At 43.7% G+C, this 24,974-nt stretch overlaps 1 protein-coding gene across 5 annotated transcripts; it reads right to left on the bottom strand.

Moving 5' to 3' along the window:
- Positions 1 to 3,905: 3,905 nt before the first annotated feature.
- On the bottom strand, positions 3,906 to 24,250 carry dido1 (death inducer-obliterator 1). 5 transcript variants are annotated; one of them, XM_056274210.1, is made up of 16 exons: positions 24,171 to 24,250; positions 21,605 to 21,686; positions 19,738 to 20,818; positions 19,068 to 19,479; positions 18,482 to 18,871; positions 16,633 to 16,864; positions 13,241 to 13,793; positions 12,879 to 13,038; positions 12,530 to 12,646; positions 11,594 to 11,755; positions 11,103 to 11,265; positions 10,438 to 10,996; positions 10,163 to 10,310; positions 9,908 to 9,997; positions 9,586 to 9,781; positions 3,906 to 8,216 (listed from the first exon to the last, which is right to left on the bottom strand). In XM_056274210.1, exons 3-16 carry the CDS (start codon positions 20,661 to 20,663, stop codon positions 4,717 to 4,719), a joined length of 7,608 nt encoding a protein of 2,535 aa, XP_056130185.1. In that variant the 5' UTR covers positions 20,664 to 20,818; positions 21,605 to 21,686; positions 24,171 to 24,250; the 3' UTR covers positions 3,906 to 4,716. The 5 variants fall into 5 exon arrangements, with proteins under 5 accessions (XP_056130185.1, XP_056130186.1, XP_056130182.1 ...); XM_056274211.1 differs by having other exon boundaries at positions 24,175 to 24,234; XM_056274207.1 differs by lacking the exons at positions 21,605 to 21,686; positions 24,171 to 24,250 and adding an exon at positions 21,141 to 21,261.
- Positions 24,251 to 24,974: the final 724 nt, after the last annotated feature.

Genomic DNA, 24,974 nt, shown 5'->3' with positions numbered 1-24,974 from the left:
AGCCTGTAGTTAAAACTGTGAGGAAATGGACCAATGAGTCAAAGCTGGAGCGCCAGGCCTGCCTCGACTGCATTGCCTGTAGTGTTTTTGAGGCTGCATCTACAGACCTGGACAAACTTACAGACACTGTGTAACACCTTACATCAGCTTTTGTGAGGACAACAACGATAAGCCCCGCTTCACAGCAAAACTCAGACAGCATTGTCAGGCCAAACAGGAGTGGAGATGGGATCTTGTACAACCAAGCCAGAAATACACTCACAAATGAGATCAGACTGGCAAAAAGATGCTACTCTAAAAAGCTGATAAACAGGTTTTCTGCCAGTGACCCAGCATTAGTCTGGAGTGGTTTGAAAGAATTACCAACTACAGGAGACCATCCCTCCACACTGCAGGGAACCATCAACTAGCTGTCGACTAAAATGGGTTTTACTACAGGTTTGAAAAGTAAACTTTCACATCCTCACCTTCTCCGGACACAACACACAACCAACTGCACCCCCTTGCCAGCCCCTAGCCCCTCCCCACCGCCCCCCCACCACCACCACCCGCACTCAGGATTTGTGTTGAGGACATGCACCAGCTCTTCCAGAGACAGAAGATCAGGAAGGCACCAGGCACGGATGGCATGTCACCCTCCTGTCTTAAAGTCTGTGCTGACCAGCTGGCCCCCATTTTCACACTGAACTTCAGCAGATCACTGGAGCTACTTGAAGTCCCGTCCTGCTTCAAGAGCTCCACTATCATCTCGGTTCCCAAGAAACCCTGTATCACAGGGTTAAATGACTACAGGCCCATTGCCCTAATGTCTGTGGTGATGAAATCCTTCCGAGAGACTGGTGTTGGCCCACCTGAAGGAAATCACAGGCCCCCTTTCTCAACCCCCTGTAGTTTTCCTACCAAGCAAACAGGTCAGTGGAGGATGCCGTCAACATGGGATTGCACTACATCTTCCAACACCTCGACTCCCCAGGCACACACGCAAGGGTCCAGTTTGTGGACTTCAGCTCAGCGTTCAACACCATCATCCCAGATATCCTCCACTCCAAACTCACCCAGCTCACTGTACCAGCCCCCATTTGCCAGTGCAGTGGCGCCAGCACCCGTAATCCTGTACGTACCATGTGTACATTTTTTTTATAATGATTTTGTTCTTCTTCTTTTTTTTTGACGCAAATACATTTGAAGGCCAATGATTGGTGTTAACGTCACTGGCTAATAGTGCACGGTGCATACAGATCCCTGTATGCACAGTGCGTACAGGATTATGGCTGCCGGCGCCACTGTGCCAGTGGATTAAAAACTTCCTGACAAACAGGAAGCAGCAGGTGAGGCAGGGGAAAATCACATCCAGCACCCAGACAATCAGCACTGGTGCTCCCCAGGGATGTGTGCTCACACTGCTACTTTTCTCCCTCTACACAAATGATTGCATCTCAGGAGACTCGTCTGTTAAACTCCTGAAGTTTGTGAACGACACAACCATCATTGGCCTTATCGAGGATGGTGACGAGTCTGCATATAGACGGGAGGTTGAACAGCTGGCCCTCTGGTGCAGCCATAACAACCTGGAGCTGAATACGCTCAAAACAGTGTAGATGACAGTGGACTTCAGGATGAGACCCCCAACACTGCCCCCCTTCACCATACACAACAGCACGGTGTCTGCGGTGAAAACCTACAGATTTCTGAGTTCAACAATCTCCCAGGACCTGAGGTGGGCATCCAACATATACACAATCATCAAAAAGGCCCAGCAGAGGATGCACCTTCTCTGCCAGCTCAAAAAGTTCAGCCTGCCTTAGGGACTGCTGACTCAGTTCTACACTGCAATAAGCCAGTCTGTCCTCTGCACATCCATCACTGTCTGGTTTGGATTGGCCACCAAATAAGACAGGGACAGACTACAATGGACAGTTAAGTCTGCAGAGAAAATGACTGGTGCCAAGTTGCCCTCCATTCAGGACTTATACATCTGTAGAGTCAGGAAATGGGCAGGCAACCTCACTGCAGACCCATCACACCCTGGTCACAACCTGTTCCAACTCCTCCCCTCTGGTAGGCGCTACAGAGCACTGTACATCAAAACGACCAGATATAAAAACAGTTTCTTTCCGCAGACTGTCATTCAAATGAAAGCTTAACACTGTCATATAAATCCAACCATTTTGTATATACTGTACTGTACAGTGTACATATACTACTACACTCTGTCATGTCCATCTCCCTCAGGCATGTATGTAAGTAACCTGCTAACATTTATTTCAGCATCTCTGATAAATTCTCTGCACCATTGCACTTTATTGCCTCTTATTTCGCCTGTATGTAGTCAATCCTTGTGTATATATCTCAAGAGTGCTGTGTTGTTGTATTTTTATTCTATGTTAAGTACACTGTCAGTGCTATGAAACCAGAATTAAATTCCATGTGTGTAATAACCTACATCGCCAATAAACTTGATTCTGAGTCTGAAAATATCTGTTCAGCCAATTTTGATCAGCGGTGTGAAGTAATGAAGTAAAAAAAAAGCCTACTTTGCACATTTATTTCAAGCATCTGTACTTTGTTTAAATTTATACAAATCTCTTTAAAATATCTAATACTCACTACAATGTATGTGTGTGTGTGCGTCCCATGTCTGCATGCGTGCATGTGTGCGTGTGTGTGCATCCGTGTGAAATCGATGGTGTCTCTCAGTAAATTAATTGAGACAGAAACTGATCCACCATGGAGTTCAGGTAGTGAAGTACTCAATTTAAAGGCAACTAATTGTAGGTTAAGGCAAAAAGATGAGATTTAAGTTTGGATTTAAAGGACTCAACAGACTTTGATTGTCTGATGGCAGCAGGCAGGTTATTCCACAAGAACGGAGCCCAATAGGAAAAGGCCCTGCCACCAACTGACTTCTTTTTAACTTTGGGTACACACAGGAGCCCTGTATTTTGAGTGAAGAGCTCGAGATGGAAGGTACAGTTTAAGGAGATCAGACAGGCATGATAGGCAAGCCCATTTAGGATTTTATAAGTCAGCAGAAGCATCTTGTATTCTGATCTAACAAGGATAGGAAGCTAATGAAGGGAGGCAAGAACTGATGTAATATGGTCAAATTTTCTAGTTGTAGTTAGGGTTCTAGCTGCAGCACTTTGAGCCATCTGAAGACTTTTAGCACTAGCACACTCAAAAAAATATTTAACCCATAAGTTAAAGCACATGTATTTCAATTAGGCACACAGCGGAGTATCATCAGCATAGAAATTGAACTTTATTCCATGATTGCATATAATTTGGCCAAGAGGTGAAATATCGAGAAAAGTAGAGGAAGAAAACCAAGAACCAAGCCCTGAGGTATGCTATATTTTCCGTCAGAGAATTTCGATGTGATATTGTCTTTATGCATGCTCAATAAGCCAGACGAGAAAATCAAAGAAGGTTGAATTAGTTCATCTGGATACGTTTATTGACAGATACGTTTCATCACTCATCTAACTGACCTCTTCAGTCTAAACCGACTGCATGTATCCCCACCCCTTATAAACAATAGTTTCATAACGACCGAAACCAACGACCAGTTTCATATGCAAATATGGGCGTGACCATTAACCAGAGTTTCAATGGCCATGTGTACTATTCACATAGGATTTGGGAATGTTTGCAATCACAGCGTTATAAGATGGGGACAAATGTACTCTTAGCCCCCCCCCCCCCCGGTGTTCAGGGATGGTCGTTTCCTCTTCACAGAGGAAACGACCATAGTTAATGGTCACGCCCAAATTTGCATATAAAACTGGTCGTTGGATTCGGTCGTTATGCAACTGTATTGTTTATAAGGGTGGGGATACCTGCAGTCAGTTCAGACTGAAGAGGTCACTTAAACGAGTGATGAAATGTATGTCAATAAACGTTGTATCCAGATGAACTGATTCAACCCTCTTTGATCGATCCGATATTATTATAGCAGACACAATGTGTTATTCCAGATAAATAGGGCTTAAGCAAAGAGAGAGCTAAGGCAGAGACACCAAAGTTTTTATCAAAGTGATTTTCCCGAGACTTTATTTTCACTCATGTATGGCTGTAGGGTACTCTTTCCACCTCTGCATTTACGTATATTATGATATTGACAACAAAAGTACATGACAAAGATGTTGTCAAAAAGGTTTAATTGTTCTAGTTTCAACAAGCTTGAGACGTTCAAATCATAACCGTCAATGAACTGTACTGTAGTTTGGGACTTCCAGCGTGAAGCTGCTGAATACAGTTGTACTGCGCAAGGGTCGCAGATCTAAGCAGTGTTTCCTTAAACTTTGACATTATCCATCTCGGATATATGGCTTATATTTTCTCTACTTAGAAAAGTATGATTAAAAACATCAGTATATACACAAATATATTCATATTTACATAACACAGATGGTGAGTGTAGATCAGTTACTTTGAATATGGTTCTCTTAAAAAAAACTGAATACCGGAGCATGTTACTGAACACCTTGTTCACAAACAAATGAAACAGCCTTCCATTTCTTAGAATGTTTTAAAATGATATAGATTTTCAAATGCCAAAGTGAATACAAATATTGTCAGACATTTTGTGTTGTAGAAGAACACACCATGTGTAGAGTTCTTGAAATACAGTCCATCTAACATTTAGATTGATGAATCAGACTGTTCAAGGATCAGAAGTCTTTCATAACAGTGACACGCTGCCTATGAATGAGACTAGGACACATTTTTATCATTCTCCGTCTCAGCAGCTTTTTCATTCTCTTTAGAGACATCGTGTTTACTCTCTTTCTTCTCCTCTCTTTTATCTCTACTTCTACTCCTTTCCCGACGATCTCGGTCTTTGTCTTTGTCTCGGCCTCTGTCCCTCTCCCGTTCTCTGTCCCTTGTCCGGTCTTTCCCACGGTCTCGGTCTCTGCTCCGGGACCTGTCGCGTCTCCTGTCTCGTTCCCTGTCTCGCTCCCGTTCCCTGTCACGGTCACGGTTCCTCGTTCTATCGCGATCATGCTCTCTCCTGTCTGGATCTCTGTCCCTTCCTCGCTCCCTTTCTCTGTCCCGGTCCCTCTCCTTGTCCCTCCTCTTGTCTGTGTCCGGATCCCTGTGTCTATCTCCCTCTGCTTCCCTGTGTCTCTCTCCGTCTCGGCCTCTACTGCGGTCTCTCTCTCTGCTGCGCTCGCTGTCCCGCTCCCTTTCTCTGCCTCTGTCCCACTCTCGCTCTCGGCTCCAGTGCTTGCTCTGGCCCCTATCCCATGTGGGCCTGCCCGAATGAGGACCCTCTCGCTCCCTGTCTCTTCGTCGATCTTCAGACGCTTCCCTCTGTCTCTCCTCTGGGAGGTGTGGGGGGCCTGTGGGAGGTTCTCGGTGGCCTCCATCAAAGCGACTGAGCCGGTCTCCACCACGGGGCTCTGAGTCCTCCCGGGTTGAGCTGCTCCTTCTTACATCTGGAGAGTGGCGACGCCAGTGATCATCCCTGTGTAACTCTGGACTGTGGCCTCCCATTCGATTTGGTGGAGGTACAGGCCCCTCTGGAGGGGTTGGCAGCAACGGGCCACTGTGACGAACGGGTCTGATCTCATCTGAGCGCCTGTCCAGCCGGTAACGATCTGCCCCTTCAAAACGCTGTGATGGAGGCACCCTATTTTCTTGTGGCAGAGGACCTCTATGGTCATCAAAAGACCCCCGATGCGGGGGAGGAGAGTGAGCTCTGGAGCCCCCATACTGGTTGGGTGGATGGAAGTGATGTCCACCCATCTCACCACTGGAGGGTAGGCCTCTTCTTTCCTCATACTGGTTTGCTAAAGGTCCTCTGTAACTAGGGCCTGGTGGGAGCACTTGGTTGTCTTTATACATATGGGGAGGATTATGACCCTGATGTTGGTCAATGCCCTGTGTGAAAGAGTTAGGATTTTCAGAGCTTCGAGGTGGATCTACTCTTGGGGGCTGGGACCCATGGTCACCGTACTGAGCTGGTGGGGGACCCCTGGGACCAGGAAAATGGGACGGAGGAGGAAGCCTGTTATCGAAATGACCAGGGGGTGGCCCTGTGAATGGTGGAGGAGGAACTCTGGATCCAGGGAAATTGAATGGTGGTGGGGGGGCAGTAAATCTTTGCTGAGATAAGTTGGTCTGTCCATCAAAGGTAGGAGGTGGAGGGAGGCCTGGAAGGGAGGCTTGCTGGCCAATGTGTTGAGGGGGCATGGAAGGATCAAACATTTGAGGAAGGGGACCACGCTGCCCCACTGGTGGGAAAGGTGGAGGTGGTCCTCTGGGTGGCATCATATTCTGGGGAGGAGGTCCAGGAGGTGGCTGCTGCTGGGAGCCTCCCCACTGGTTGTGATAGGGGGGGTAAGTACTTGGAGGTGGGCCATACTGCTGGTTGTTGTCGGCTTGGATGGGGAGAGGGCCATGTATAGTATGGGGAACCTGCACTGCTGGAGGGGGTCCCTGCATAGGTGGGGGGCCTGACATCGGAGGGAGACCTTGCAAGGGTGGAGGCATAGGCATAGGTGGTGGCCTATTCATTGGAGGTTGTATATGCATTGGAGGAGGTGCTATCTGAGGTGGGGGAAAGCTGGAGTGTGGTAGAATGTCAGCTTGAGGTCTAAAATCATTTTGGAAGCCTGATGTCGACCTATGTGACATGTGGGGAGAATGAGTGTCACCCATTGTTGTGCTCTGTGTAAGCACTGGGATTGTGGATGTTTCAGTGGCAGTCTCTGCAGAGTTGTTAAAGTAGTCAGTGGGTGAATCTTGACTGCTCTGGTTAAAATAGTCAGAGGTTGAATCTTGACTGCTCTGGTCATACTTAGAGTCCTCACCAGCTTTTAAAATGGTGGCGGCATTCGGCCAAATACTGTACTTGTCCATCTCAGTTTTGGCCCTAGCTGGTTCAGCTTCGTCGGGTTTCACATATGGCTCCTTCACATAGTTGACCTCCATATCAGGTTCCATCTGCTCCCCTAATAGGGGAATTGACACCTCTGCCTCGTCTGAATCCATGAAAGGAAGCATCTCACTTTTCTCTTCTTCTTGAGACAGTGGTGTCTCAAGTTGTGAGGATTCTGTGTTCTCGACTTCATCAACTTTGGGCAACTCTGGTTCTTGAACCTCAAGCTCTAAAGGAGGACTGGTCTCTGCTAATGGAGCAGGAGTCTCCAGGTTCTCCTCAGACCCACTGGTCTGTTTCCTGCTTGCTGCAGCCTGATGGGGGTCCCTGCTCTGCCGGGGATCTCTTCTCTGGTTGATCAGAGGCGCAACTGATGAAGATTTGACCAGCTCTTCAACCTTTTTACCAAGTTGCAGTAGCTGACTGTTGGCCAGAAGGGACTTGGAAGGTTGTGTTAATAGTGTGTCTGTGAGGGAAAGTGGGGTGGCTGTCTCTGTGGATGAAATTTGCAGGTGAACGGTTTCCTCCCGTTCATGTCCTCTCTGTTCTGTTTGTAGAATAGTCATACATTCAGATACACTCTTGGCTTGACCTGGGGGTACAGGTTTGACCTCCTCAAAAATGGAGTCATCTTCTGGGTCATACGCTACGTCATCCACCTCACCGACTTTCCCTTCCACCTGCTTGGAGACCTCAGGATCTTTGACTACATCAACGGGTTTTTTTGGTACATTGTAGCCCCTGTTGGGGTCATACTCTTCCTCTGGGTCATATGGTCGATCATCCTCATCCTCATCTTCTGCTTTCTCTTCAGAAATCTGTCCATACTGCTGGACAATGGGATCCAGGATTGTAGCTGGTGGGATTGAGGCTTCACCAGTCTGATCAGAGGGAGAGTTGGAAGCCTCAGAGTCATTCTTTTTCTTCCTAAAAAGAGTGTTGAGGATGGTCTGAAGAGGAGAGGCAGTGGCTGCTGAAGGAACAACAGATGGGGAGTCTTTACCTGTGGGGACGGACACGGGGGGTGCTTTGACAGAAGACAAGAAGGAGAGGACAGAGGAAGCAGTCACACTGCTGCTTGGGATCTCTGAGGAGCTGATGGGCGGGGGTGACCCTGGAGGGGTTGTACTGAAGGGGATTTCCTGGCTTTGTCGAACACCTTTCTCTGCTTTAACAGGGGCTGATGGCTTTGGAAGGCTGGTGTCATCTGTGTCTTTGGCTTGGCTCTTGAGCCTTTTCTCCTCACCTTCCAATGGAGCACCAGCCCTTTTTCTGTCCTTCTGGCAGATAAGCAGCCCTAAGAGAAGGTTGGGACGTGCAGGTTCAAGTCCTATAAGACAGGCAGGAAGGAAGAAAACAAAAATAAAAACACTGAATGTTGGGCAGAGGGCTTTGTGAAAACATACATTTCAATTATGATTTCAAGATTCTTTTCAACAATCCCAGGGTGAAATGAGCACTTTTAAAATTTCCCTAACAAATACTTTCAACCACCAACACATTGCAGTTTTCCACACTATCAAAATGTTTTTCTATACCATAAATGATACAAATAAAATGGTTTATGCTTGCTGCAAAACATGTAGAACTTTTCTTTGTCTGTTGAAGTAATGCATTCTTTCAGTGTGTTCATACAAAGTAGAACAATTTTCAAAATAAAAGGTGATACAAGATACTGAACAAGATTTACACCAGGCCTCCATAAACGTTTGTCAAACAGATCTAGTGGTAGACATAATTCATAAAATCCTTCTGTAAATGTCTATCACTTGTCTGATTCATGAAGCCACAATTTCAAAAGAATGTCACAACCATGATAACCATCTAAAATAAACCAGTCTTGCACTTTCATTGTGAATCTAAGTATCAGTGTTTTCTGAACTGTTTTATTGTGACTACATAGGACTGCTCACAACCGCATGCACTTCAATCTCAATAAAACTGCTCTTATTAATTTGCGTACATTCCTGTTAATCATAATTTGGTTTCAAGCCACTCTTAATTAAATTATATTCAGTATCCAAAATACATTATCTTGACCGGGACATACAAGAGTGGATCCATCGTTGTTGAGACTCCTGAAGATGAACTCCTCTGGAAACTTACCATAGCTGCCCTGGTATTTAGCATGAAATGTGGTGTAAAATGACTGAAGTATATTTATATCAGCTGCTGATTCTTTAGTCAGATAATTCAGTTTTGTTTCTGGTAGTTGAAAGGTACCAAACAAAAAAGCATGAACATATAAAGTGGCTGGCAGTTTTGCCTCCAGCAATTAATTCATACAAGCATTTGCATTTGATTAAGAATCAAGCCTTAAGAAATAACAGGCTGAGACTGAACTCTAAAATGGCACCAACCTGCGATGCACAATTTCCTTTATTAGAAACAGTAAAAATATGCAATACAAAGTAAGATACACAGCAGATACAAAGGTGTCGTTTAAACATAAGGGCATTCCATTGCAGAATTAACACCAGGAGGAGCATGTGAGCACCCCCCGCAGGACAAACCATGAATCAAACAAGCTCCCATTTCAGCCGCAGTCAAAAGACAAGACAACCCTAGACATACTCACCAAATGGACAGAGATGAATGACAGTTATTCTTTACAGGGAAACAAAGGTTTCTACAACCAGACAGCTAGGAGAGGTGTTTAAAAGCCAGATGCATATTTGTACAACCTGGTAAATGCTTACCTGGCCCATCAAAGGGTAAGAGTTTGGAGGGCAATGGGTCCTTGGCACTCAGCGGGATGAGATAGAGGTCTTTGATGCGGCGGTTGTTGTTAGCCACTACTCCAAAGCGCTTCCTACTGCTGAAGTAAGAGAAGAGAGAGACATATGCCACCTCCTCTTCCTCTGTGGCCGGGTGGAAACGAATCAGACACAGCTCCTGTGGACACAGGCAGAGAGCAAGTGGGAAGGACATAAAGAAAAGGGCTGATCCTCGGGTTTTTAAAAATGTCAAAGATATTGAAGCACTTTAAAATCCTTTCAAACTAAACTTTGTCAAACAAACCTTAGACAATGAGGTCTTCAGCTTTCCAACATAATCCCACACTGTGTTTGGAGATATTCGTCCTCCTACATGGATGGTGTCTGGCAAATCCTGTCCAGGGTCAACAACAATGCCTTGGTTAAGCTATAGCCCATACTATAAGCATTACACATCCCAATAAGTTATTTAGGTTTACCCCTATAAACAAATATGAAACAAATACTAGTTTGTTTGTTTGTTTGTTTGTTTGTTTGTTTTTTAACCAAAATTACCAACCTCCTTTAGATGTTCAAAGGATCCTGAAACCAGGTAAGCCTTAGTGACAAACTTGGCTACGGACTGCATGTTAATAATTCCTTTCCAAATCTTTTCCTGACCATGGAGGAAGATGGCTGTCTCTCCCTCAGGGGGAGGTTCTGATATACTGTAAAAACATAATTATTTCAGTTTTTAGCATATCATCTAAGCATTCCAAAATTTAACACTCATTAGACCTACAAAACAAAGTATATCAGAATTCAAATTAATGACATTTGAAAAATATGAGGCACCTAGTTTTTGCTGATTTGGACACAGTCATTGAAGGTGGAGGGGCTGGTGGCATTGGTAGTGGCCCCTTGGGTCCAACCTCCACTGAACCAGCAACTGAAGCTAAGGTTGACTCTGCAGAGATTGGCATCACAGTGGGTGTTTCTGGGACAGTGTGGGTGACGGTCACACCAGAGCCATGCCTGGCCATACGTGGATCTCTGCGGGTAATGCTGACAGAGGAGACAGTGGGCATGGTGACAGATACAGGGATCTGGGGTGGGGGTGCCAAACTGCTATGGTCCTCTTGGTAGAGCTGAGTTTGGGGCTGTGGTTCTGGGACAGGAGTCTCTATGCTGGACTGGTAGGCTGAAGGGATCTGGTGTTGGTAGATATGGGGGTCTGTATGCTGATAGACCTGGGACGGTTGGTGCTGGTAAGCTGATTGAACCTGTGGCTGGTGGGCAGGTGGGATATCTCCTGACACAGGCCTGGAGGAATGCTCGTGTCTAGTAGACTTAGTCTCTGGCTTCTTGATCAGCTTGGCTTTCTTGGCTGCTGGATCATCTTCTGACTTCTGACCTGGAGGGAGAGGTTATAAACGGGACATTTTGGAAGTTATTGTTGGAATAACAAATCATTTGGTTATACATCACATGGCCCTCACACTTAACAGCCTTATATTTACCTGTACAGATTTTGCAGTTGAGGTCAAAGAGGTGAGTTCTGTGTTCTGCAGTAGTGTCTTTGAGCATGGTGCTGAAAATGTCTGGCATGTTGCCGCTACTGTGCCCTTCTACAACCGAGCCTTGTGCTGAGACTGAAGAAGTGGAAATAGACTCATCTTGGTCCTGTGGATAAAAGAGGTTCATGAACCCCAACTGATTCATTAGGAAACTTAAAATAGACAGTCAATTAAATACATCAAGTTTAAAACGCCAGAGATATTGAAATCAATAGTGGTATATTTTCAGGGTAGATAAGAGGGGGTAGTATTGTTTTATTTTGAAGATAGTTGTAAGATTCAGAAAAGAGAAATAATTTGGAAAAATAAGCAAAAATAATAGTCTGCAGTTTTCAGTGATTTGCAGTGATTTTAAATGTTGAGCACCAAGAAACTCATGCAAATGTGAAAAGGAAATATGATTGCCAAGGAAAGAAGAGTGTGCCACCACTTACTGCAGTAGAACCCATGCGAGCAGATGGAGAGGGGGCAGAGATACATACGTCTGCATCAGATGTTGGTGGAGCTTCCTCCACATCCATGTTCTGGGGGCCAGACTCACGTCTGTGGCCTGACTTAGACTGCCCAGGATGGGCTCTGGCACTCGAAGTCTGGCCCTAATGGTGAAAACAAGTGTAAAAGCTGTTGCAACCAAATTCATCTTAGGGATCAGTTACTTTAACCTAATTTAATAGACAACTCTTTGGTCCCATTTTTTATTTTACACTCTTCATGAAATATGACTTAAAGGTGCTTTATATGATATACAGCACCAGCATCTCAGACCAAAATAAAACAAAAAAATCTCCCCCCTCCCTTCCGTTCTTGGCTATTATTTTGTTGGCTGGAATATTGATTTTTACAGTAGTTATTTTATTAACATTAACAACGTATTCAGCTTGGTAAGGAGCTATTTCTTTGATCTGTTGTGTGACCTAAATCCATGTTACATAATTATTAGCTTGCTAGCTACCCTAACGCTAGCTACCTCATATGCCGCCAACATGCATGCGCGGCCGGACCGGCTTCCAAAACAAAGACCAGAGACACCGATTACAACACACACAGAGGTAATGTGACTTCATTCTCTGCTCAGCATGCCATTACTATCACTTTACATAGCAAATAGTTGTTTGCTGCTATATTAAAGTTCTAAATCTCAAATAACACCTTTAATGTGTTTCACATGTTTTATCTTTTTTTTGTATATTGGTTTGTTGTGTATTACGCTTTTTACATCCTGTGCTCACGTTTCACATTTAAAACAAAGCTTTCACACAAACTTCTTGATCACTTTGCTACCTATTCAAAACTTCATTTAGCATTACATACATACACAATATCATTAAAACATTCATAAGATCATTAATTTGAGGAGGAGGAACATTTACCTCAGAGGGGTCAGGTTTCCTCCACTCCGACATCTCTTTGGAGAGTAACTCTTCAGCACTTAGTCTCACCAGTCTGAAAGGACTAATCTCAGCCCCAACTACCCTGTAAAACAAGCCCTGACACCGACATACCACTAAGTTACAAGATGTCATAGAGTAACATAAAGTATGGTTTTCCAAAAGCAATACTCATCTAAACAAAGCTAACCATAAAAAAGGCTTATACTGCTAAAAAAAAAAAAAAAAAAAAAAAAAAAAACCCACACCAACTTTGCCACGGTTTTGTAACTTTGCTTCAAGTTATTGCAAAAACACATCAAGCAAAATTATCACCTTTACAGTGACTCACTTTGTTTTTAGGATCTTTCAGGTTGAACATGAGGGACCTGTACTTGTTCTTGTACTTGCTGTCAGTGTTAAGGCACAGGTTGAACATCTCCTTCTCAATGGCAACTGCCAGCCTTCCCACCTCACTCTCAGTCATGTTTAGATCGTCACTGTCACTCACCCTGTCGGTCAAAGAGAGGGGGGAGGAAAAAAAAACAAAAAAAAAAACAGAACTTCTTACTCAAAAGTATTTCCATTAAAAAAAATTAAAAAAGCAGGGGCAGAGTCTCAAAGTGGTGGGAGGATCTAAGAATTTACATATGGGCATTTGAGACAGCAATTCCAAGCTCATAATTCTAAGTGTGGTCTGTGCGGGAGACTCACCTCTTGTAGAGGATGTCAGTGAGCGAGCGACGGATGTTCTGTCTCATCTGGTTGTTAGGTGGAAGCGTAGGAGACATGGGGGGAGCAGAAGCTGCTGGTTGGGGAGGTCTAGAGGAGGACGACTGGTTGGAGGGGGATGAGGAAACTGGAGAAGATGGGATTCTGAAGGATGAGGAGGACTGATTGTTGGATTGAGTGTCCTTTTGCTGGGGCTGCTTCTTAGGAATAGTGAAATTGGATTTGGTCACCCTCAGTGCTCCTGTGATGTGGACAGGACCAGCTGGGAAGGGAGATGGGATGGAGTTAGGTGAGGGACCTGGTTTACTGGACTTGGGTGGCATTTTACTGGGAGGCAGTGCTGGTTTCTTGGATGACTTTGAAACGGTGGCTTGAGAAGACTTCTTGCCCTTTGGGCTAACATGCAATCCTTTGGTACTTGGCAGCTTCTTCATTCCTTTGCCTGGCTTTTTAGAATTGGGTGAGGACTTCTCAATAGGGACTTGATCCTTATCCTTAGGCTCCTTCTCACTCTGCTTCTCCTCTTTGGGAGGCACTGAAAACCATAGACAGTAGAAATTTAAAATATAAACTTCACACAATCATTTACAATTCACCAGGACGTCAGAAAAAAAATAGTACAATAGCATAGGAATAACAACATGGCACTGTGCTATGAACATACAATTCAGGGGCAAAATGCAATGAATGGAAAGAATATTCACTGTTAATTCCTTCATGAGGGGCACTTATGTTTGGATTTATGAGAATTGCCTGTAAAATAAATGGATGGAAACAAAACAGTAGGTTACAATAATTGAGGCAGACTTCAAAATATCAAAGAATCAATAACTTCATCAGCACCCAGAAAAGTAAGCGTGCACTCGCACTCCATCTGAGTGAATCTAACATTAAAAAAAAAAAAAGAGAGAAAAAAAAAGGTTGACAACTGGGCAGGTGCATAGTCCCTTTATTTGTGGAAGTGGATGGTAGATACATTGCGCCTTTTGTAAAGCTGTCGTTGACAAGCTCTTCATATTTTCCACCATCAGTTCAAATAGCGGCAATCATCTTTGCAGTGTCCAAATGGAGGTATAAAGCATTTCTCACATGACACCATCACACATAGGTCTGTACAGCAGGGAGAAAGGAGCTGTGACAAGTTTCTCATGTGAACCCTAACCACACTCTAAATACTACAGGGCTCCATTGCTGTACAACCCACAATCATTTCCATCCTTGGTCAACACACCAGATCACCTGAGCTCACTTGACCAGTAATAACAACCAATGTATTCTAAGGTGCCTTAGTGCTTGAAGTTTACAGAACCTGTCTAAAAACCTGTTGAGGGCCTTGACACTCAACGCCAATCCAGGCTGATGACATGCACAATTGCACAGGCAAAAACTTGCTTTTCTTTTACTTATTGATAAATTAACTTACCACGACTAATTACAAAACCTATGTTGACCTTAAGATTAACATTTCTTACAAATCACCCATGGTCAAATTGTTTTCCTAGTCAAAACTTAAGAACAAGTCCAACTACAAAAGCACAAACTCTAACCTACAAGGAGACACAAGATGCATTTTTCAGCAGTCATTATGCATACTGAAGGTAATTACACAAGAACTTAACCATTAAGGTAAATGTACAGATTTCAAATACTACCATTATTCTCCGACCAGGCTGTGTCAATGTTTGTCAACTTATAATCTAGAGGTCAATGCTTATAATTATGAATCAATTTATGAGCATTTATTGAAACATCAAAGCCTCTCTTGAATAAAAGCTTGTCAATAGCAGAAAAATCCCATCTCTAAACTGGGGGGGGGTAAAAAAATGAAAATCTGTTGGAGCAACCCAACACTGTAATAAGCACCCAAACCAGCAAACATGCATTATCTTGTCATTGCAAAGATGGTTACATCATTTAAAAAATGCAGCCTCTGTGTGGGTTTGTGTGACACAGACATGTGGAAGAGAAAATCAATGAACTATGTATTCATTCACCAACTGCCGACAGTGTCTTGTGGACATGTCATGAATTGACAGAATGCACCTTATGTGCTTCCACACAGAGCAGTGTTGAGCAATGATTATAAAAGATCAGCAAACCCTTATACACAAGTGAGGAAAAGGGACTGAAAAAGAGGCGCTGAAAAATTCCCAATTTCATGGAAACATTAATTCTCCTCAGCATATATCAAGCAATGCTTAAATTTAAAATGTGCGTTAGACAACTTTGAGCTTGGGAGGTCTCTTCTAAATTTCTGCTTTGTCCTTCATCTTCAAGTTCCATCTTCTGCTGCAGTCTTTCCAAACTTCTCTGCAGTGTCTCCAGGTGGTCTGGTCAGTGGCAGAGAATTTCTTTTGCGTTCGGACGGTTCGCCATCTTCTGGGTATCCCAGTTTCTTGGTGTGTGCGTGTGCGTGTGTGTGTGGATCAGTGGCACATGCTTGTCTGATCTGAATTGGTCGGGGTATCCTACAGTAAGCAGACTCTGCTCACATAATCAGTCGAGGCATCCAAAAATCTGTCATATCACCTTTTATTTTAATACCAAATTTTCATGTGTTGGGATGCATCACATTCAATATATATAGGAAAAAAGCGTGTTACCCACAAAAATAAGGGTTAAAACACAGGGTTGTGCTGAGCAGCTTATGCCTTGTGCCATTAGCACAATGTGAGCTGCGGCAGCTTTATAAAGGTCCTGTAAAACCAGGAGGGAGGAGAAAGAAAAGTCACTGAGACCTACCTGCTGGAGAGGAGGACAGGACCTTTTTAGAGAACGAAAGCACATCTGAAGCCATCAGGATGTGAAGAGACTTGCACTGGCAGATAAAACACAATCTAACCTGCGTACTCACGCACTGGGGCATCCTTAAATTCACTATATCTACACATTTAATGGTGGGTGATGATAATAAAGCCAGTGACTAACTTGCAAAGGCAGCTGTCATGTCTATCAGTGCCATGTGTCGATTCCCACAGTCTTCACCTGAGGGCCTACATTTAAATCTCAACCATTTAAACAAATCCGTTCCCGATTTCCATATACTTACCCAGAGCTGGAGCCAATACTTACCCTTTTCACCACTGTGCATGTAATTTCACTGAGTATAAATTGACTCTTACATGATCAAAAGCACAACATTTTGTAAATCATTAAAATCTGATGTCAGGATGGGTTCATCTTTTACAACATTTTTGCTCCTCCCAAGAGCCACATGACAAGAACCATATTCATAATAGAAAAATACTATGTGGTCTCACAACAACAGCCCAATACAGACAATAAATTTACCATGCTTGCTTCACAACCCCCTAAGGTGAAGAGATAGGTAATGGTTAGGAGTGATTTATCAAGACCTTCAAAGAGATACATACACTTTTTGTTTAACACTGATGGTGATATGGGTGTAGTCTTTTCTGGCGTTACGGCATTGTAATTATGGTCGCAGGACCATGATGCAGCAGCAGGTGGTGGTGGGTGTTCCTCGGCATGCTCGTCATCTTCGTCATTGTCATAATCTGGCTCAGGATCGTGATCTTCCTCACTGTCCAACTCCTCGTCCTCCGTAGACTTCTTATTCGTCATCTTCCCAATTGCAGTACTCCTCTGGATGAATGCACACAAACACATACATATGCAGCGTCAGTTCAATGGCAGCATACAGGAGGGCCTGCAGCTCTTAAGCAGCCATTTTTCTTTGACCATAAAACCATTGCTGCCTTCCTGACACCCACAGGTTTTGATGAATGACTGATGCCCCCTTGCTACATTTGACCAATTCTGTACATTACATAGAAATCTATACTTTACTCTCCCACCAAGTTAAGTCTCTCAGCCATTTTATGACAGTTTGAATTGCTTATGGCATGAATGACATCACTGAATGTTATATGGGGCCAACTTTTAAAAACTTGAATGTTGATATAAAATTACTAAATTTACAAAAGCAATCCCCTAAGTAATATTTGAATTAAAGGTATAGTCGGTATTTTTTTTGCCTCAAGTTACCACCATCAGTGACCATTTGCAACCAGTAGGAATCACATCAGCATCCATTCCTTTATTAACAGTGGCCAGCAAGTGACGTAAGTGATGCTAATGACGCCTTACAATTTCACAAGCCACCTAACACAGCAATCCCACATAAATGTCAAGGTAAATGGTAATTATGTTGTTTAACACCGCACACATTTTAATGGCTGATTATGCTAAAAACACTGTACAAACAATACGTACAGCAGCATGGCATCAGCTTTTATATACCTTTATAGTCACCAAGTTTTGGCCCGTATCAAAAGCACAAACCATATTTATTCTACTTTTGGTGCAGCATGTATCATATGTTTTCGGCAGATGACAAGGCCTTTTGGATTCTGTAGGGTTGTGTTGCAAAGCTGACTTCACCATACTGGAAAAGTGAAATAAGCAGCAAGATGAATGTGTTAAGAACCTGTAGTTGTGTGGTAGAACATTGGATTCCTAAAGGGTGGGGAGCCCTCTGGTGGTTTGTTTACCAAAATAAAGATTCCAGACCACAGTGCAGGTTCTGAAAACCAGAAATCTCTGCAACTGGCACAGCTATCATTTTACAATTGGTGTAGATACACAACTTTTTCCAACTCCCTGATGACACATGATTATTTTTCACTATGATAAAGTCCAAATTTAACTGATAGCACTTTTAATATCATGTCAGCCATCAACTGATGGAAGGTATGTTGCAAAATTGTAGTTGTAATGCACTCCTTATAAAAGGGTTACATCCAATTTATAACGTGGTGTTTTAAACTGCGTGCATATTTACTTACACACAAAACGATGACAAAATACAAACTACTGCACTACCTAGAAAACGTCTATTTGAATTAAGTTTCAATTAAGGTCATCCTGTAGAATTGGGCAGAAACAGGTCTTCCAGATACCAGACCAGAGCGTTCTCATGGGATTGCTGCATAATGAAAAATGCAGCAGTCAAAGAACAAATCTCAAACATTTAGAAAAAAAATTATTTCCCAGCAAGGTAAAGAAACCAGATTACGGTTCAAACATTTATATCAGACAGGTTTTTTTTATGCACACACAAGTCTGTAGTAGCTTTTCTTTAAAGCTTCAGAATCCTTCCCAAGTTTACAATAATGTGCAACATTCCTTATGATGCAAGGGACATGACATTTTATGATTACTACAGGTTAAAGGCAATGAGTAAAAACTGCCCTGCATTACCTTGGGTGTAGACTTGGTGCCAGGTTTCTTCTGGGATTTGGCCCTCTCTTTGTCCTTCTGCTTGGGGTCTTTGACGTCAGTGATTGATTTCATGGCTGCGGCAGCGTGCTTCAGGATGCAGTCGTTGCCACAGTAGACAGAGTCTGGCTGGGCATTTTTCTCACAACCAGGCCCGATACATTTGGGAAGGGAAAGTTCTTCCACCTCCTGCACAACTTTCCCCTCCACTTTTGGAACTTGCTTCTGCTCCTCCACTGTCTTCAACTCCACATTTGATGCTACTTTCAGCTCTGTGTTTGGTACCGAATCCGCTTTCAGTGCTGTCCTCTTATCCACCGATGCTAGAGACTTCAATCCCACTTTCTGTTCAGCCATCTGCTGTACTGCCTGCTAGTAAGTCAGTGCACAAGTAAGGTAAACATAACAATGTGTAAGTCAAAAATGTTCCTTAAATATCTAAATACACAAGTATGAACTGCAGTTCATACTTGTGTATGCCATTTTAATGTGGCATTCAACTGAATGCCACATTAAAACTACTGGGTGGGTTAAATTTCTCTACTTGTGGTTGATCACTAGGACGTACCGGCTGGAAGATCTTTATCTTCTTCTTCCCAGTTGGATTGGTGGCTTTCTCTATCCTCCCTTTGATGCCTGGGTCATCTCCTCCCTTCTCATCATTGCCAATGGAGGCAGAGGGCTGGGTGACTGCCACAAACTGACAGAGGGTAGGGTCTGCTTTTTTGACCTCAGCTCCCTGGACAGGAGGAGAATCAGTGGCAGGAACAGGTTGAGCACCATCAGCTTTGGGCTTACCAGTCTCGTTGCCTGCAGCAAAGAAAGCTGTGGCAGGCTTGACAACCTGATTTTTCTTGGCAGTGCAGTTGGGGCAGATGTAGTCCTCTCCATTTCTTTCCATCAAGCGCCCGCGGGCCTCTGTGATGCCTACACAGTCACCATGGAACCACTCCTCACAGCGGTCACAGCAGATCATAAACCTGTACAGAGTGTAGCGCACTTGTTATACCTTACCAAAGATGTCAGGGAGAACCAAAAGCTTGCCTGTGACCATTGCCTTCATGGATTCAAAATTACATGGGGAAAAGTAAAAATTACACAGTGGCAGTTGTTCTGTGCAATTTAACAAGGTTCACTTGAACAAACACGCTAGCAGGCTGGACTGGCCAATCATCTATACTTTGTAATAGAGGTTAGTTTGGATCAGAATGTTAAGGTGAGAAACAAAGATAACTTACCTCTTGTTGTGTTTCTGGCGACAGATGCAATACAGCGCATTGGGGTCATAACCTCCATTTTCTGAATCACTGGATGATGAGGATGTGGATGTCAGAGAGTCATCCTCGTCTTCATTCTCCTCATCTGTCTGTGACTTACGGGTCTTTGGAGCAGGCTGTAGTGCTTTAGGCTTGGTTTCCCTTTTGACAGGACTGCAGCCTTTAATAACAGGAGTTTGAGTTTTACTGCCAGTGGCAGTGGTCTTAGTAGCAGCCTTTTTTTTATTAGTATAAGTTCGTACTGGTGTGCGCTTTGAAAGAGTTGCTAGCGGCTTGTCGTCATTCTCCTCCTCATCTTCTTCCAGCTCTTGATTCACTTCCCCTTCATTGTTTTCATCTTCTTGCTCTGTTTTCTCCTCCAGTACCTCCATCATATCAGAGTCCTGCTCTGGCTGAGAATTTGAAACGTCTTGGCTAACTAACTCTTTGGGACTGGCCTCTACCTTTTCATCTTGTTTCTTTTCTTCTTTGTCTTGTGAATTAGACTTCTTTGCAGCCTCTCCAATGCCAACCTCTTCATTCTCAGAGCTTCCGTCATCTTTGACAGTCCCCCCGCCTCCTCCTCGAATCTGTCTGCCGCCCCGAGCTTTCACCACAACCTGCTTCCTCGCACTGCTCCTTGTCCTCCTCTCTGGGGATTCAGCCTTGTCATCAATGGTCTTTGTGTCTGCGTTACCATCAAAGCTGGCCTCTGAGGCAGTCTCTGCATCGGTTGGGGTTTGAGAAGGGGGATCGTTGCTCTCCAGGCAGGGAGGGGCACTCCTTCTTGCCCCCCTTTTGGTAGTGGAGAGGAACTCCTCCAGTTTGTCAGTACGTTTTGGCTGCCTGCCACTACGGCGCACAGGGCAGGGGTTTTCAGGGCACTCACTTACTGCTTCCCCTGGCATCTCTCTCTTAGCAATGGTGGTCCGACGGAAACCCCAGGTTTTCCTTATGTTACTTGTGGCCTTGGAAGATTTTTCAGGTTCCCTTTGCTTCACCTCAGCAGCATTCTCGCCTTGCTCTGGAATTTCTGTCTTCTCTTTATTCTCTTCTGATGCAACTGTTGACAGAATTACAAAAGGTTACAGGTAGCTAATTTCGGCATGCTATTGTGCATAGTGCGATTGGTGACAGAGCTCTGATCACTCATTCTAAACTACTGACTGCTAACCATCATGCATCCATACCCAATGTGTCAAACGGGAGGCAACAAATGGTTTGACTTGGATTGTGACTACCCACTTTACCAGACCTCACCCTTGATCCAAATCAATGATTGAAATGTATAGGACCTAACAGTGGCAACAGTACAGTTGTGCCCCAGTATCACTACAACCCCCCAGCCCTTCACTGACAAGGGAAAAGAAGCTCATCCAAGGTACCTTGAGAGCAGCTATCCATAGGGTCCTGGCTCTGCTCTGGCTCAGGAGCTAGAGAGAGCTCAGGGCTCACACTCTCCTCCATAGATGATGGAGTCAAGCACTACTTTCAAACTGAAAGTCTATAGTTAAGAGAAGAGCACAAAAACCAGCTATAAGTCACTCTTTTCAGTTTATATATTAAAATACTGAAGTTGCCAAGTCTTATCATAAAGATGAAGCAGTGCTTAAACAGCATTCCAGCACATCTTCCAATTTCTTGCTCCTAAAGTAGTCACCTTAGACAATGAGACAGTGGGTGGGAGGCAAAATAAATGAAACATTAAGGCTAAAAATGTATTTAAAAGCCTTGATACTTAAACTGCATCTCAAAAGTGCTATGTTGCAATTGAAAATTTAGCTAAATGAATAGCTGCTGGTTGTGAATGTTGGATATCCTTTCATTTCAAATTTCCCTGTGTTCATACCTGTCGGGTGAATGAGTACTTCTTCACATGAAATAAGGGCTTCAACTTATCAATCATCAGTCATTGCACACCCTTACTGGATCTGCAAAATAAAAATAAGAAAGGTTAGAGCAAAAGCATGAAGCCAGCATAAAGAAATTTCTTATTGTAGTCTGGACACAATTTACAGAACGAAGTTTCTATTAAAATATTAATTAAAACTTTTTCCAAATTCCTCTGATATATGTATAAACCACATTCAGACTTCTCTACTATATAAATGAAAAATGTTTTGATTGACTGAAACCTTGCTAAGATTGACTGAAACCTTGACATGGAGGGGAAAAAAACACGTATACTTAAGTTTGCAGTTCTAATAAAATCAAACTTGAATCACTAAACTATTACATTCCCTGAAACTATAACATATGTGATGTGGTAAAGTGATAACTTTGAATAGGCGACAGTATTGTTGTTCGTACGCTTGCGTTGTGTAAAATACTTCTTTTTTTTTTTACACATTTTCCAGAGTCCTTGACATCAATTGAACCAACAGCTATTTCCCAAGACTACAGGGCAACATTTGTGTTTTCGAACGCGTCACTTGTCACGTAGCTTTCAAATCGTATAAACTCTGAAATCTTATATTCCAAATACACTCGTCGTATTGGGTCAACGCAACATTAATGTGCCCTATCAAGCTGTATTCATCTGGTGTAAATGTTACGCCAATAACAGAAGGGGATACTGTTGTCCTGCCCAGGCATTGCCGACATTAGTGCATATAACCTACAGGTACTATTAAAAAAAAAAAAGACAAGCTGGAGTTGTGGTCAAGTAAAGCTCTCTTGCAGGGGCAGCATAACGACCGAAACAACAGTCGCCAATATGTCGTTTCTTCCCTTAAAAACCACTACGAATACGGTATTTTTAGAGAATTTACGTCAATTCAATGCGTTTATCGTTTAAGGCGCAAAAGGTGCCTTTATGAGGTCTGACACGACCCATATTCCTATATCACTTAAGTAATATAACTGGTACACAATTAATTGTATTTTTAATGGAAAAAATGCATTTGGTTATTTGACCAGACTTCATTCTATATCGGTTACAAGAGAAGCTGCACCACCGCGTATTCAAAACCATCGGCTGTTTGCTAAACGGCTAAATCCAAACACTATAAAGAAGCAGTCAATGTTTTACCTTTTTGCGCGTACGAAAGGTACTAGATGAGGAAATCGGCAACGTATTGCCAATCCGTCAATTCTAAGCCTGGCCCGGTCCTAGCTGTAGCAAAATGCAAGGCTGCGATTTGGCTGCTTGAGCCATGTTAAAGCTTCGTTTTTGCACGTAGCAACACAATCAACCCATTCACACGACGTTTCACTGAGCGTGTGCATGCATCTCACAAACTGCAGCATCAAAGACACGTACGAACCCATCGAAACGGAGAAAGCGACGGACTGCATGAAAACGACAGTTTTTGAGACCTCTTCTCCGAAGGCGTGCAGCCGTCACGACACCATGCCACGTGAATGAAGAGGGTATCTAATGCTAGTGCATTGCGGGAGGGGCCCGTTGCAAGAAGCTAAATAATGGAGACACTTGGAATGATTTTCTAACGAGGAATCCAAGTAGGATAGTTGTGCGGTGTAAGCGTAGTAGTGGCACTTTTAATATCCAAATGAAGCGGTTGCTTAAATTCACGAAATCGAGAGACCGTTACAGCACACAATAACAGTAGTTGCAGAGTCGTTGAATCGTTCGAGAGTGCTTCAAGGCGGCTCCACTGTGCATGGTCAACTTCCAAAATACAACTGTGAAAAGTTAACCGAAATCACAATAACTGGATCTCAATAAATGCTGCTACTTGAAATTGGGTTGAGATTAGTATGTCGTACGAATAGTTAAGACATTCATTTTAAAGATGAGCAACGACTATGGTAATGTGAGCTCCCGTATACCAATGTGGCAAATAATGGCCGCGAAGCGGACGCCGCGCAACACTGTTTCCTCTGACTAGACAACTACTAAACACACATCATCGAATAAATCGCTTTCGGTGGGGGGGGGGGGGGTCTTTCAACCAAGAGCAGACATTTTGTGTACCAGTGGCGTCAAATACGCCTTTCAACGTTTGTAGGCATTTCACATGTATCAGTTTCAGTCCAACAATGAAGTACTTACGGCTGCGAAACGTGCGAGTCTGGCAAAGCCATGGGCCATCCTATTGCACCCTGGCTACTAAGACGAACGGAATACAATTTTAAAGTAAAAATGGTTGGGCAAACAAACGGTAGAGAGGCGACTTGACTGCACAACACACCATCGACACCTGAATGGTAATGGTAGCCCTGACACATCAATATGATGTGCCAAGCTCTAATATTATAGATGGATGTCCAGCAACGTCACGCCGCTGTAAACAAGGTTAAGCTAGCTCGAAGCTAGTTCATGTTAGCCGCATCGCGGACACCTCGACAACTGCATCTAATTTCTCTACGAATAAGGCGATGCAAAAAAAATAATTCAATCCTACTTAACGTCAACCAAAGACTGTTTAATTAGTCAATTGTGTTTCACCCACCTACAGGCTAGAACTACCGATGACATATGTCCTCGTAATTTTCTCGGTCAACCCTCCATTTTCTATTCCCACTCTGATGGCGCCTGCTGACTGCGGCAGATGGCTGATTGTTGACTGGCTGGCCTCTATAGGCCCACAGCACTGACTCCGGTCTGGCGTGGAAGTGCAGCTTACATATAGTTTAAGCACGTTTAATAATCCGTCCATCCATTATCCGAACCGTTTTTCCTGCTCTCAGGGTCGCGGGGATGCTGGAGCCTATCCCAGCAGTCATTGGGCGGCAGGCAGGGAGACACCCTGCACAGACCGCCAGGCCATCACAAGGGGGCCAACACACACACACACACACACACACACACACACACACACACACACACACACACACACACACACACACACACACACACACACACATTCATACCTAGGGGCAATTTAGTATGACCGATTCACCATTCACCTGACCTACATGTCTTTAGACTGTAGGAGGAAACCGGAGCACCCGGGGGAAACCCACGCAAACACGGGGAGAACATGCAAACTCCACACAGAGGAGGACCTGGGACGACCCCCCCCCCAAAAATTGGATTACCACGGGTCTCGAACCCAGAATAATCCAGGTAAGAAAATCAAAGGTTGAATCAGTTCACCTGGATACGTTTATTAGGTTCAGATTCCGACAACTTTATTTATCCCAGAAGGGCAATTCAGTACGTTTATATATTATACGTTTACTCTCCTGTTCTTCAGCAACTCCATTGTCTCCCTGTTATATACCGTATTGACTTCAAAATCCTGCTTCTCACC

Source organism: Lampris incognitus, chromosome 2 (genome assembly GCF_029633865.1).
Source record: "Lampris incognitus isolate fLamInc1 chromosome 2, fLamInc1.hap2, whole genome shotgun sequence".
Classification (NCBI taxonomy): Eukaryota; Metazoa; Chordata; class Actinopteri; order Lampriformes; family Lampridae; genus Lampris; species Lampris incognitus.
This window is presented reverse-complemented; position numbering and strand designations above follow the sequence as displayed.